This window comes from Crocuta crocuta, unplaced genomic scaffold (genome assembly GCF_008692635.1).
Source record: "Crocuta crocuta isolate KB4526 unplaced genomic scaffold, BGI_CrCroc_1.0 scaffold174, whole genome shotgun sequence".
NCBI classification, from domain to species: domain Eukaryota; kingdom Metazoa; phylum Chordata; class Mammalia; order Carnivora; family Hyaenidae; genus Crocuta; species Crocuta crocuta.
In genome coordinates this window covers 4258183-4270458 of record NW_027530330.1, presented here as the reverse complement: position 1 = coordinate 4270458, position 12276 = coordinate 4258183, and the positions used below count along the sequence as shown (strand labels likewise).

Below are 12276 nucleotides of genomic sequence, written 5' to 3'. Positions count from 1 at the left end.
AAAAGAAAAGAAAAAAGAAAAAAAAAAAAAAAAAAAAAAAAAGCAATATTTCTAATCAGGTTTTAGGTGATTCTAATGAAGATATTTCTGACCATAGTTAGGCAACTATAATCCTAATAAGAACTCCCCTAAAGAATTAAAGAGAAATTCAATTGTACAAACTACCAGGATGCTGAATGTTCTCATCACTCGATTCAGAAAGACCTCTTTAGATGTAAGAGGTCCACTCATAGTGGCCTTTTCTCAGGGAGTTTATTCCCACAGGATGAGCAAATAGATGTTCAGCTATGAAATAGGGCTTCTCTCTGTCACTCCTCACGTAACCCAGTCTAACCAAAGTTAAATTACATGCTCTGTGGAAACAATTTTTATTTATTTATTCTTAAATGTATTTATTTATTTTGAGAGGGGGTGTGGGTCAGAAAAAGAGAAAATCCCAAGCAGGCTCCCCACTGTCAGCACAGGGCCTAATGTGTGGCTCGATCTCACTAACCGTGAGTTCATGACCTGAGACAAAAATCAAGAGTCATGTGCTTAACCTACTGAGTCACTCAGGCTCCCCAGGAAATCAGTTTTAAATTAGATTGTGGTCCCTGAAAATTAAACAGAATAATAAATACGTTTGTGACTTTATACATTTGCTACCTTGAAAATGAGGGTATCAACCCAACAAAGAAAAAGAATTAATAAGGTTTGGAAAAATTAAGTAAAAATATTTATAGGTTTACTCTCAAGAGGATGGCCAAATAATAATAATGACCAGAATCCAGGAAAGGTTTCAAAGGAATAGCAATTCAAACGCTAAATTGGAAGGCGCTAACAACATTCCTCCCCTACTAGGTTTTTTTGATAATGAATCTCATCAAAATCACATGTAAAGGGTATTCCTAAGATAATTTCACACTAGTATGGGTGAAACTAATATTCCTTCCAATACTAACCATCTTTCTTGGCCTTATCCAATTCCTTACTTCTTTTTCTAACAGGTCAAATTTTTTTTGCCATATTTTCTGTTTTATGGAATAGTCTGTCATGGTCATGTTGTTGGAAAAATCTCTAAATATGTTCTGTGTCCTTTTTATTATTAAAAAAATGTGCTTTGTTCTTATCGTTTGTACTTTCTGACATTAAATATAAAAACTTTGTTCTGGATCCTGTCTTTATTTAAATCAAATCTTGATCTTAGGGAAACTCCAATTCACAGATTTCAAAGTTTGTTCTTTTCAGACTTTTATTTTCTTCATAAAACTAAGGCCAAAACAAATTTTAAACTTTAAAATTTGATTTTCATTTACTAAAATATGTATATTATGAATATTCTGGCTGTTTGTGATGCAGAAAATACAATTAATATGAATTACAAATTAATTTTCCTTGATACCTACACTTTGCCAATGCTTCTGTCATAAAGTCCTGAGCACTCAATTTATCCTGCATTTATTTTACAGATGTAGTCTCTTTTAACAGCACAGATGGAGGTTTAGATAAAACTCTTCTTATAAGAAGGAAATGGACTAGATAAACTAAAAATATTATGCTTCTGGCACTCAACTTACTCTGATAAATTTTGTCTTAACTGACATAACACAGTCTTTTATCAAGCCATGTGAATATCTTTATGGATTAAAACACCAGGCAAAACAAATCCTTGGCTAAACATAGCCTGTGGATGTTTCTTTCGTCAGGCCCCAATATTCTTTAGGCCTAAAATGCTGTTGATGTATGTCATGTAGAAATACTATTTTGAAATTGAAATGGAGAGAAATGGCCTTTTATTTTTTATTTATTTTTTTATAGTTTGTCTTCGAATTTGTAAGGGATTCTTTAGGAGTTAGTGCCACTCCTACCATTTAATTTCCTATATATTTTCTTCTATTTTATTGAGGCTGTCTTTAAAATGTCATCATTCGTGTTCAATAAAATAATGGGCTCTGGACGATAGCAAGGATGCACCTTCCGATCTTCGTCTCACTAAACCTCACAGACTGCTTATCCTCAGACACAATAAACCTCTCTGAAATAATTATCCAATTAACAGTTGAAAAGTAGTGTTTAAAATGAGAAAGAAATATTATGGGTTGATGTGTAGGGCACTAATTGCCTAGAAATACTCTGAGCTTTCCAAATGAAGCTACTCCACCTATAAAGTTCAAGTCCACAACACGCGGCCCTCCCTCCCCACTGAATTTTTCCCCTCAATTTACAGCGGCACCGACAGGCTTGGTCTCAGGCCATCAACTCTCGCTAGCATAGCATTAATCCCTAGGAAATGTCCTGTGACTCAGCTGCTACGCTGAAATGTCGGCTGAACTTTTACACACACACACGCACGCACGCATGCACAGACACACACGCACACAGACACACATACAGGATATACGGTAGCTCAAGAATCTGAAAAATAACCAAAGCTGAGAAGGTTTCTGTAAAGGATTTCTTGTTTATTTTTCTTCTCTGACAAAGGTCAGATCACTAATCAGAATCACGTCACCTTAAGCCAAGATTTTTTATTGGAGTGCTGAAATAGAATCACCTGCCTATGACTCCTCAATTAAAAAAAAAATCTCACAAAGGCAGTTTTTAGCGAATAGAATTCTTGAAGAAATTTTTGGCAAAATCTACGATGTATAGTGCAAGTATAACTTTTTGATCCATAGATCAATATACAACAATCTAAAAAATCACCTGTGTTTACTAAAAGGATGGATGGATGGATGATGTGGATGAATGTTTGACTAATCTACAGAGAATATGAATGAATATAGCTGGCATCCCTGGAGTGAAGATAGAATCCAATCAAAACATGATATTATTAAAACATTTCATATGTTGTGATTAAAAGGAAATATCTATGGGGCGCCTAGGTGGCTCAGTCAGTTAAGCATCTGACTATTGATTTTGGCTAAGGTCAAAAAAACAAAAAAAAGGAAGGAAAATATCTAAGTCCCAGTGTTTCATCTATTTATTTGTAATAGAGAAAATTATAAATATTTAAAAATTCAGTTAAATTTATTCACCAAAATGTTACATAATCTTGACTAAAACTAAAATATTTAAAAACAAATTATTTTTTAAAATAATTACTTTGTAAATCTAAGAGCAGTGTTAAACAAAAGGTAAGATCTGAACAGAATATGTAATCAAATCATAAATTCCTAATGATAAAAATGCATTAAAATTTCCTTTGTCCCAAGACATTAAAAGTATTTTTAATTAAAAATTAGAAACTCTTAAATAATCAGTAACTAATATAATCAAGTATTTCTTCTTCTCAGTAACATCAGAAGGAGAATATCAAGCAGTTAACATTTTATGCTGTGGTTCATCTTTGTGAAGTTTTAAGACTTTTTGTTTTATTCATTACCCTCCCAAAGTTAAATAATTATAATTATAAAGTCATTTATTATTAATACATTTTTATACCAGCCTGCTAATTTTTGCTTCTTGGGAATTTTTAAGTTACGAAATGATGTAATTTTGTATTAATAATCAAGATTATTCGGGGCTCCTGGGTGGCTTAGTCGGTTAAGCGTCCAACTTTCGCTTAGGTCATGATCTCGCAGTTTGTGGGTTCGAGCCCCGCGTCGGGCTCTGTGCTGACTGCAAGCTCAGAGCCTGAAGCCTGTTTCAGTCTGTGACTCCCTCTCCCTCTGACCACCCCCTGCTCATGCTGTCTCTCTCTCTCTCCTAGAAATAAATAAAACATTAAAAAAATTATCAAGATTATTCTTTTTGTGTTTTTTAAGGAAAACTTAAATGTAACAAATATTAATATACTGATGTTATTTTTAGAGGGTTTTTCTATATGCTGATGTTTAAAACATTATAAAATTCCTATAGACATTAAAGACTTTCAAATATTATTTGCAATTGATTCTGTGTTTCAACAGGCAATCTAATTAGATTCCACTTTCTTTCTATATGTCTGTATGTATCTATGTACACCCAGACACATGTATATATGCTATTAATAATATATATTTTCTATTCTAGCTGTTTTTCCTTTTTAAGTGGACCACAATGCCTGGCTTATTTTAATAGAGAAAGATGTAAATTTTTCTTACCTGCCCTTTAAACTACTTTGGGAAAATGCAAAGTCAGCTGAACTAAATTTAGCAATTACCTTTTAGCTGACAGAGCCTTCTGATGTGGGAATCATTCTCTGGCTTGTTGGGTTCTTGCCAGATTGTGTCATTCACCATTTTCCTTTCTAAAAAAGCAGAGGATTGGTTAGCAGAATTCACAGTAACATCTGTCCAGGAAGTGTAAGAAATTTAAATTCAAAACAAGATCGGCACACAGTTGTAACTTGGTAACTGATAAGAGAGCTCTCCAGAATGGAGAGTTCTAGTCCCTGATGGACAACCCCAAGTGTCCTATGGACTCCCATTTATTTCCATAAACTCCATAAGCATCCAAGCATATGTGGTAGAATGCTGCTATTGAAATACTTGTTGATAGTTTCTGATTATGTTATTGTTTGAAGTATTTTTTCTTTTTTTCTTTTTTTTTAAATTTTTACACCTAAGTTCAAGGGTCCTCACCCTCCACATTCCTCATCATTTTTAACAAGATGACTAAGTGTGTAGAGAGTACATCTATGATCTTGAGTGAAAGAATGGTGACTTTCTCAGCCTCATCCTCCCAACACCTAGAACAGGGCCTGCGCATGCTGTGAAAAACTGAATTGTACTGAAATGAAGAATTAGAATCCTTCTAATCTACTTACCAAAGACTAATCATCCACAAATATGCTCTCATATTGGTAATGTAAATTTAACATAATGCAACCAAGGTATCACATGGAAACAGCCAGCATACTTGTGCTGTTTATAAAGTCACTATTTACTCTCATATTTGACTATGGTGAAGGCAGTCCAGAATCAAGAAATATGTTGGGATGGAAAAACGTATAGCCTCGTGTGTACAAACTGCATAGCATGTTATGAGAATAAATCTGAATGGAAAACAAAACTGTGCCTTACTTCCTTTCATTTAAGATTCTGCATTATTTAAATCAGGGCCGATATTCAAAGTAACTATTTGCCTACAGGGTCTTCAGTAGTGAGATAGGACACAGCCCCTATGGATGCTGCTCCTGGAAGAATGTGAGACCTGATTACAATGCAGACACCCTTAGAAGGTGCTTCCATTGATGGTCATCATTTTGGTCCGAATGAGCTTTTCAGATCCACCTAGAAGACTGGTTTTTGTAAAGACAAGGAAAGAAGTTTGAGCATCCAGTTCCTAGACTCTGCTGGGGATAAAGGGCACCCACAAGTCTGACAAACTACATGAAAATGAATTATTGAGTGAATAATCCAGATGTTTTGCCACTGTGACTATTTTATAATTAGTGATATTATACTTTGTAAGAGGAGAGACATTATCCATTAGCTTTCTAAAAGTGATTAATAGAATTAGATATTTACTTCAGAATTAAAATACAGATAGTGTATTGCCTTTATTATTACTACAGATAGTGCAATAACAAAAACTAAAGAAAAGTTCTGGTGTTAGAAGAGTCTTTTGTAATACAAGCATTTTTTATTTCTTTTTTATTCACTCTTAGATTCATATATCTAAAAAAGATACTGAAGAGGTCACCTTGACCATGGTCAGCCAAGCTAAAGTTGGGAAGCTGGAAGATAATCAGCCAATAAACCATCAAAGAGAATTATATTTTTAATGTAAAAGGTAATTATTCTGAATAAATCAATGATTTCTTTGTCTTGGCTATTTATAGTTAGAGTAGAATCACATTCCTTTTCTAAATATCCTCTATAGACTTCAGAAACAACTCAATTTGACTTCCATTAATCACTTATTGTTGCTTTATGGAAGTAGCGGAAGAAAAGAACTTTTGGGGAAACATATTATCTGCATGAAGTAATCTTATAAACTACAAACCAAATCCTTGGCTTTCAGACATAGATCTCTGGATTGACCTATAAGAATAAAAGACACAGATATTTAAGTCTACGTCTAGTAAATAAAAGTTTTAACCAGAAAGAAATTAGATCACCAAGACATGTTTGCAATACCTTTGAGACCAGAAATAAATTCTACCGCTAACTAAGGTCTATAAATGGCTCTGAATTTTTCTGACCCTAGCTGGCAAAGTGCAGTTATTATAAGTATAATCTTGGCCTGGAAATTTCCATGCAACATTCATAAAATCCACACACACAAAAAGTGGGCCATTTTTACATGAAAGTGTCTCAAACTGGTCAATAAATAGTTAATGTGGAAAAGCTCTTTTTAAAATAATTCTGTTCAATAAATACAGAAAGAATGATAGAAACTGAATATAATCATGTACAATACCTAATGAAACGATAGATCTAGGCAATAATCAACAACTGAAGTTAAAACTTTTAATTGAAAGGCTGATAGGCAACTTTGTGCTGGATGGATCAGCCAGATACCATCTGAACCCACTAAGCAAATTCACAGTCATAAAAACAGACACAACCACATATATGGGTTTCCAATGTAATGTAACAGGAAGTATATAGTCACTGATGACCTACTTTTAAAATATATATACATATATCAAACTTGAACATTATCAAGCCTTGAGATCTAACTAAAAAATTTACAGGAAACATAGAGGATAAAAGAACAAGTGTTTTTTTTTTTAATACCACAATGATGCAATCAGCAAAGTTAAAAAATATGGAAAATTCCTCAGCACAAACAATCCAGGTTCTTCAACAAATCAATGGAAAAGGACCTATGAATTAAGAGACATGAACTGAATGCATTGCATAGTTCCTGTTTGGATAATGATTCAAGTTAACTATTAAAAAAGCACTTGCGACTATCAGAAAAATTTTAACATTGAACATATATTTGGTCATATTATGCAATCTTTTTTCATTGTTGTTGTTCCAGTGCAGTGATAGTATCGTAGTTATGTTTTTAAAACTACAGTGCTTGCTTTTAAAAAATTTTTTAATGTTTTTTTATTTATTTCTGAGAGAGAGAGACAGTGTGAGCAGTTGAGGGTCAGAGAGAGAGGGAGACACAGAATCTGAAACAGGCTCCAGGCTCTGAGCTAGCTGTCAGCACAGAGCCCGATGCGGGGCTTGAACCCACGAAACGTGAGATCATGATCTGAGCTGAAACGGACTGAGCCACCCAGGTGCTTCACAGTGCTTGCTTTTTAACAATATGTATCAATACATGAAATTACATGTCTGGGATCGGCTTTAAAAAAATACTGGAGATTGAAGGGCTGGAGAGTCAAATGGGTAGAAACGAAACAAGTTTGACTGGAGACTGATACTTGTTCAAGCTTGGTGATGTGAGTTCATTATTATCTCATTTTTTGTGTATAATTGAAAATCTCCATAATTAACTGTCTAAAACAGAGAGGATAGGACTCTGCTGACTCAATCATGTTAATTATTTTGTGTACTGAGTGAACACACGCATGTCCTGTACATATAGTTAACTTTGTTATGGTTTAAGTGTTTTCCACTATTTAAGTCATTAAATTAAAGCCAAGTTCACCTTTTCTTAAGCTCAGAAAAAAACCTGCATATAAGTTTTTTTCTTTACCATTTTATTTTGGTTTGTTGTTTGTTTGTTTTTTTTATGTAAATACTGAGGACACCTCTTAGCAAATAATAAGTATTCCAAAACAGCTATTATTTATACTATCCTTAGGTGAAGTAGGTACATGACAACATGAGATGTTGTTCCCTTTAGAGGAGTGGTGGGCAAAAGAATTAAGAAACTCAAGAGTCTTCAGTTTGATTTTATGTGGTTGGAATCCGAGGAGCAGGTTAACTGATTTTGGAAAATCCTAATTCGGCGAGCATCAGGAGCTTCCCCTTCATCCATTCCCCAACCATCCCTCCGTGTTTCGGCATCCTCTAATCTATAGAAGCATCAATCATAAGCCAATAGCTGAAATTTCGTTAAGTATTTTATTTGGAATTGGTGAGTTCCTTATCCGTGGATGAATAAAAAGCTACATTGGCATGGCAGTTTTTAAGCCCAAGAGAACACTGTCAAAAAAACTCCTTCTTCACTCCAGCTCAGGCTTAAAATGCCACTTGCGTAGTTTAAGTGCTTAACTCTGGCTAAAATACAACTACCCTTGCCTAGCAGGTGCTGTAAGCTGTTAATCATCCAATTACCTACTTACTATGGATGTGTTTTATATTCTTCCTGGGAGAAAGCTTTGAGCAGGAAGGGGAGGAAAGTGTAGGAAAGCAGAGAATGCCTTGGGGGCAGGAGAGCAAGGCTGTCCAGAAACACTATATCCAGAGAGAATTTCATCTGTTAACAATTTGGTCTCAGACCATTCCAGAGTGCAAGGAGGCTATTCTGTATCATCAGCGACCAATTTGGAAGTTTCCCCACACACCAACTTCCGGTCCCTATGTATTTCCTTATTAGTTAAAATCTCATTACCTTATGCAACATGTGTGTGTCACATCCTGCGGCAGCTTGATGTGCTAAATGTAAAGCCAAGCCTGACCCAAATAACCCAAATCTCTTTGCAAACACATTTTTATTTGGATTAGAAGAACTCTTCAGAAGATTTATAGGTCACCAATTGAAGCATGTTTTGGAGGAGGCTCCCACTTTAATCTGAGCCTAGTTTAAACACATGTTTCTTCTGGAAATTGAATTTTCACATCCTGTGTACAGGAATGTCACTGCACAGGTTTCCTATGTATCAGCATAAACAGAGAAATGGTAGCAAAGTAAAACCTATCTAGATTTGTACACGACAATTTTTAAAGCGTACTTTGACAGGAAAACCACTAAAATATTCCACTCAACGTTATAGAACTAAGAGACCAGAAAGTTTTCAAAGTAAACTTGACTTACTTTCTTTTCGGTTTTGCATTCTCAAAATCAGAAACTTCCTGAAAAATAAAAGAAAAAATAAAATAAAATAATACTACTCTAAGAAATCAGAAGGAGAATTCAAGTATGGTTCATCTTTGAGTATAATCCGAACAGATCTCATTTCCCTTTCCTACAAAAGTGACTTGCGTTTCCCCCTTGTATTTTATAACTACATCATAGAATCTGGGTTCAAGATTTTTTTCCTCCTTTGATCTTTGTAGCTTTGAGAAATGTAGAGTGTTTTCCTTATTAACTAGGGCATATACTTCATTCTAAGCCCTGGCCAGTTAATAAAGCAAGTCTTTTAAGTAAAAACATTGAATTAAATCCTCATAACCTCGACTTTCTATTCCCCATCAACCTACGGACACCAAGGGGAGAGATACACACCAGAGCACCCAATTACGTCATATAGTACTTTCCTTTAAGAAAGTTTGACCTATCACAATACACAGAGCATGTTGAAATACACCTGTGCTTCATCTGGCCTTTCTCTTCAGAGCAACTGAATGCTGTGTAAAACCTCTTACACTTTTCGGGGAAGACTATGTCGCCACATCTTTCACCATCCTTGAAAGAGCTTGAACTGCTCCAAGGCACCTTTAAGAACCTTCCAGATTTTCTTGTTATCATGCATCTTCTCTTTCATTCAAAAATCATTATTGCTTTTGATGTTCAAAGTGCTTTTTCAAAGTGTGGAAGGAATTTGTGCAGTGACGGATATGGGAACCAATGTTCCACAGAGAGGGAGAAACACAAGTGCAGACGTAGGAGAAAGTAGTGAATGAAAATCAGACAAAGGAAAATTGGTTTCCAATGGTTGATGGTGTTAGTCTGAGCACTGCCAAATCCAGGATAATTTCTCCCATACAGAGTAACTGAGGGGGCCATGTCTCCAACCCTTACTGTGTTTTTATCAAGACTTAACTCTCAAGGACGATTTGAATTACCTGAATCTACTGTCGAGTAGAGGGTCACTGAAAATTTCCTATGCTGAAACGCAGTCCCTTAACTTGAGGATAGGTTTTGCTAATGTACAATGCCTGTGGATCACCCAAAGGACGATGTCTGGTAGGAAATCGGTGGAAGTGGAGGTAAATATGTGTGAGTCATGAACCAAGCCCTGAGGTGAGTTGGGATATCAAAAGACCTTTGAGGAGTTAATGATCAGAATGACCGCTTTCAATTCTCTATGCTTTGTCACCATGTATCCTAAAAATAGTCCATCTCTATTCATGGTCTTTTTGTGAAATTCTTTCAGTCTTGGTCTAGATGTCTCCACACATCAGCCTAAAAGCCAAAAAAAGCCTAAAAGCCTAAAAGCTGAAAGNTTTTGTGAAATTCTTTCAGTCTTGGTCTAGATGTCTCCACACATCAGCCTAAAAGCCAACTGTGTTCCTTTCACCACAACCAGCAACCACACTAACTTTGTGAGGGTCATTAGGAAAGAGGACCACCATCTATCTTTGCAGTTCTATTTTCCTGTCACATATATTTGGAATTTAGCTAGGAAGTAGCAAGTTCCATGTTCACATAATCTACATACTCTGGGCCAAATATGTTTCAATAATCAGAATCCACTGTTCTGAGTCTCATGAATTTGTTGTAGGGTTCAGGTAAGTTTACTCAGATTGCAAGTCCTGGACTCTTCAAAACGTATTCCACCTCTTTTTAGTATAAGAGTGATATCTAGTCTAGAGTTAACCAGTGCAAAATGTCGATTTGCGATAAGAAAGATGGGGAACATTAGATATCTCTTGTATTGTTTTGTTTTGTTTGTTTTACTTTTTCAATTGTTTTAAGTTTATATATTTATTTTTGAGAGAGAGAGAGAGATGGGGGGAGGGGCAGAGAGAGAGGAGAGAGAGAATCCCAAACAGGCTCCACACTGTCAGCACGGAGCCCAGGGTGGAGCTCAAACTCACAAAATGTGAGGTCATTTAGAAACCATGAGTCAGACGCTTAACTGACTGAGCCACCCAGGTGCCCTGTTTTCTTATTTTAAATTTACTTATTTACTATGTGTGTGTGATAGAGAGAGAGCAAGTGAAGGAGGGATAGGGAGAAAAGGAGAGAGAACCCAAGCAGGTTCCATGCTGCCAGTGCAGAGCCCGATACAGGACTCAGTCTCATGAATGTGAGATCATGACCTGAGCAAAAGTAAAGGGTCAATGCTTAACCAACTGAAGCCACTCAGGTGTCCTTTCTTCACTTTAATCATTCAAATCATAGTACTTGTAAATTAACCTATCATATCAGTAATTCATTATTTCAATTTTAAAATAAAATATGCTAAAGTTTGTTTTGTGCTACATGAAAAATGCTACCAAAGAGATTAACTCCAGAGGGCTAACAAAACCTGTGTGCAATTGAGCCCTATGTCTTTGAGTTTGGGACAGGGGGCATATTATTCAAGCACAGTCTCCTGCCTCACATGGGTAAAGTCTTGGCTAATTGAATACAACTAGGTGCTGAGCCCACACAGAACTGGTCAAATATATGTGGCTGTAGATTGTAGTAAAAGGGACACAGCTCTGAGCTGAGATTTGGGGACATCTGGATCAAGACTGAAGGATTTCGTAAGACCAGGGATAGGCATTGGTTATTTTTAGGACATATATTGTCACAACCTTATCTAGATACTATCCACTTTGTTCTGTTTATTGGAAAGCAGGTAATCCAATTTTTACTTGTAATGAATCACTTCAATTTGGAGATTTTTTTTTGGGGGGGGGCTTCAGGAGTAGAATTTAGTGATTCATCACTTACATAGAATACCCAGTGCTTGGGGTGCCCGGGTGGCTCAGTCGGTTAAATGGCCGACTTTGGCTCAGATCATGATCTTGCAGTCCGTGGGTTCTAGCCCTGCGTCGGACTCTGTGCTGACAGCTCAGAGCCTGGAGACTGTTTCAGATTCTGTGTTTCCCCCTTTCTCTACCCCTCCCCAGCTCGTGCTCTGTCTCTCTCTGTCTCAAAAATAAATAAATGTTAAAAAAAAGCAATACCCAGTGCTCATCACAAGTGCCCTCCTTAATGCCCATCACCCACTTAGCCCACCTCCCCACCAGAAACCCTCCGTTTGTTCTCTATAGTTAAGAGTCTCTTATGGTTTGCCTCCCTCTGTGTTTTGTATCTTATTTTTCCTACTTTTCTTCTGTGTTCATCTGTTTTGTTTTTTAAATTCCACATATTAGTGAATTATTTTCTTTCTCTGACTTATTTTGCCTAGCTTAATACATTCGAATCCCATCGATGTTGTTGCAAATGGCAAGATTTTATTGTTTTGATGGCTGAGTAATATTCCACTGTATGTATATATGTGTGGGTATATATACACACACATATATATATATGGTGTATCTATATATATGTATATATGTGTGTGTGTGTGTATATATATATATA

At 35.9% G+C, this 12276-nt stretch overlaps 1 protein-coding gene across 2 annotated transcripts in view; it reads right to left on the bottom strand.

Moving 5' to 3' along the window:
- Nucleotides 1-12276, bottom strand: part of SAMSN1 (SAM domain, SH3 domain and nuclear localization signals 1) — a 142725-nt gene that overhangs the window by 108101 nt on the left and 22348 nt on the right. The window contains exons 3-5 of one of the 2 annotated variants that reach the window (XM_077765653.1): nt 8851-8888; nt 5911-5948; nt 4124-4210 (exon numbers count right to left, since the gene is read on the bottom strand). In XM_077765653.1, coding sequence (XP_077621779.1) covers nt 4124-4210; nt 5911-5948; nt 8851-8888 — 163 coding nt within the window. Of the gene's footprint in view, nt 1-4123; nt 4211-5910; nt 5949-8850; nt 8889-12276 lie in introns of those variants that run through there. The other variant, XM_077765652.1, reaches the window with a different exon arrangement.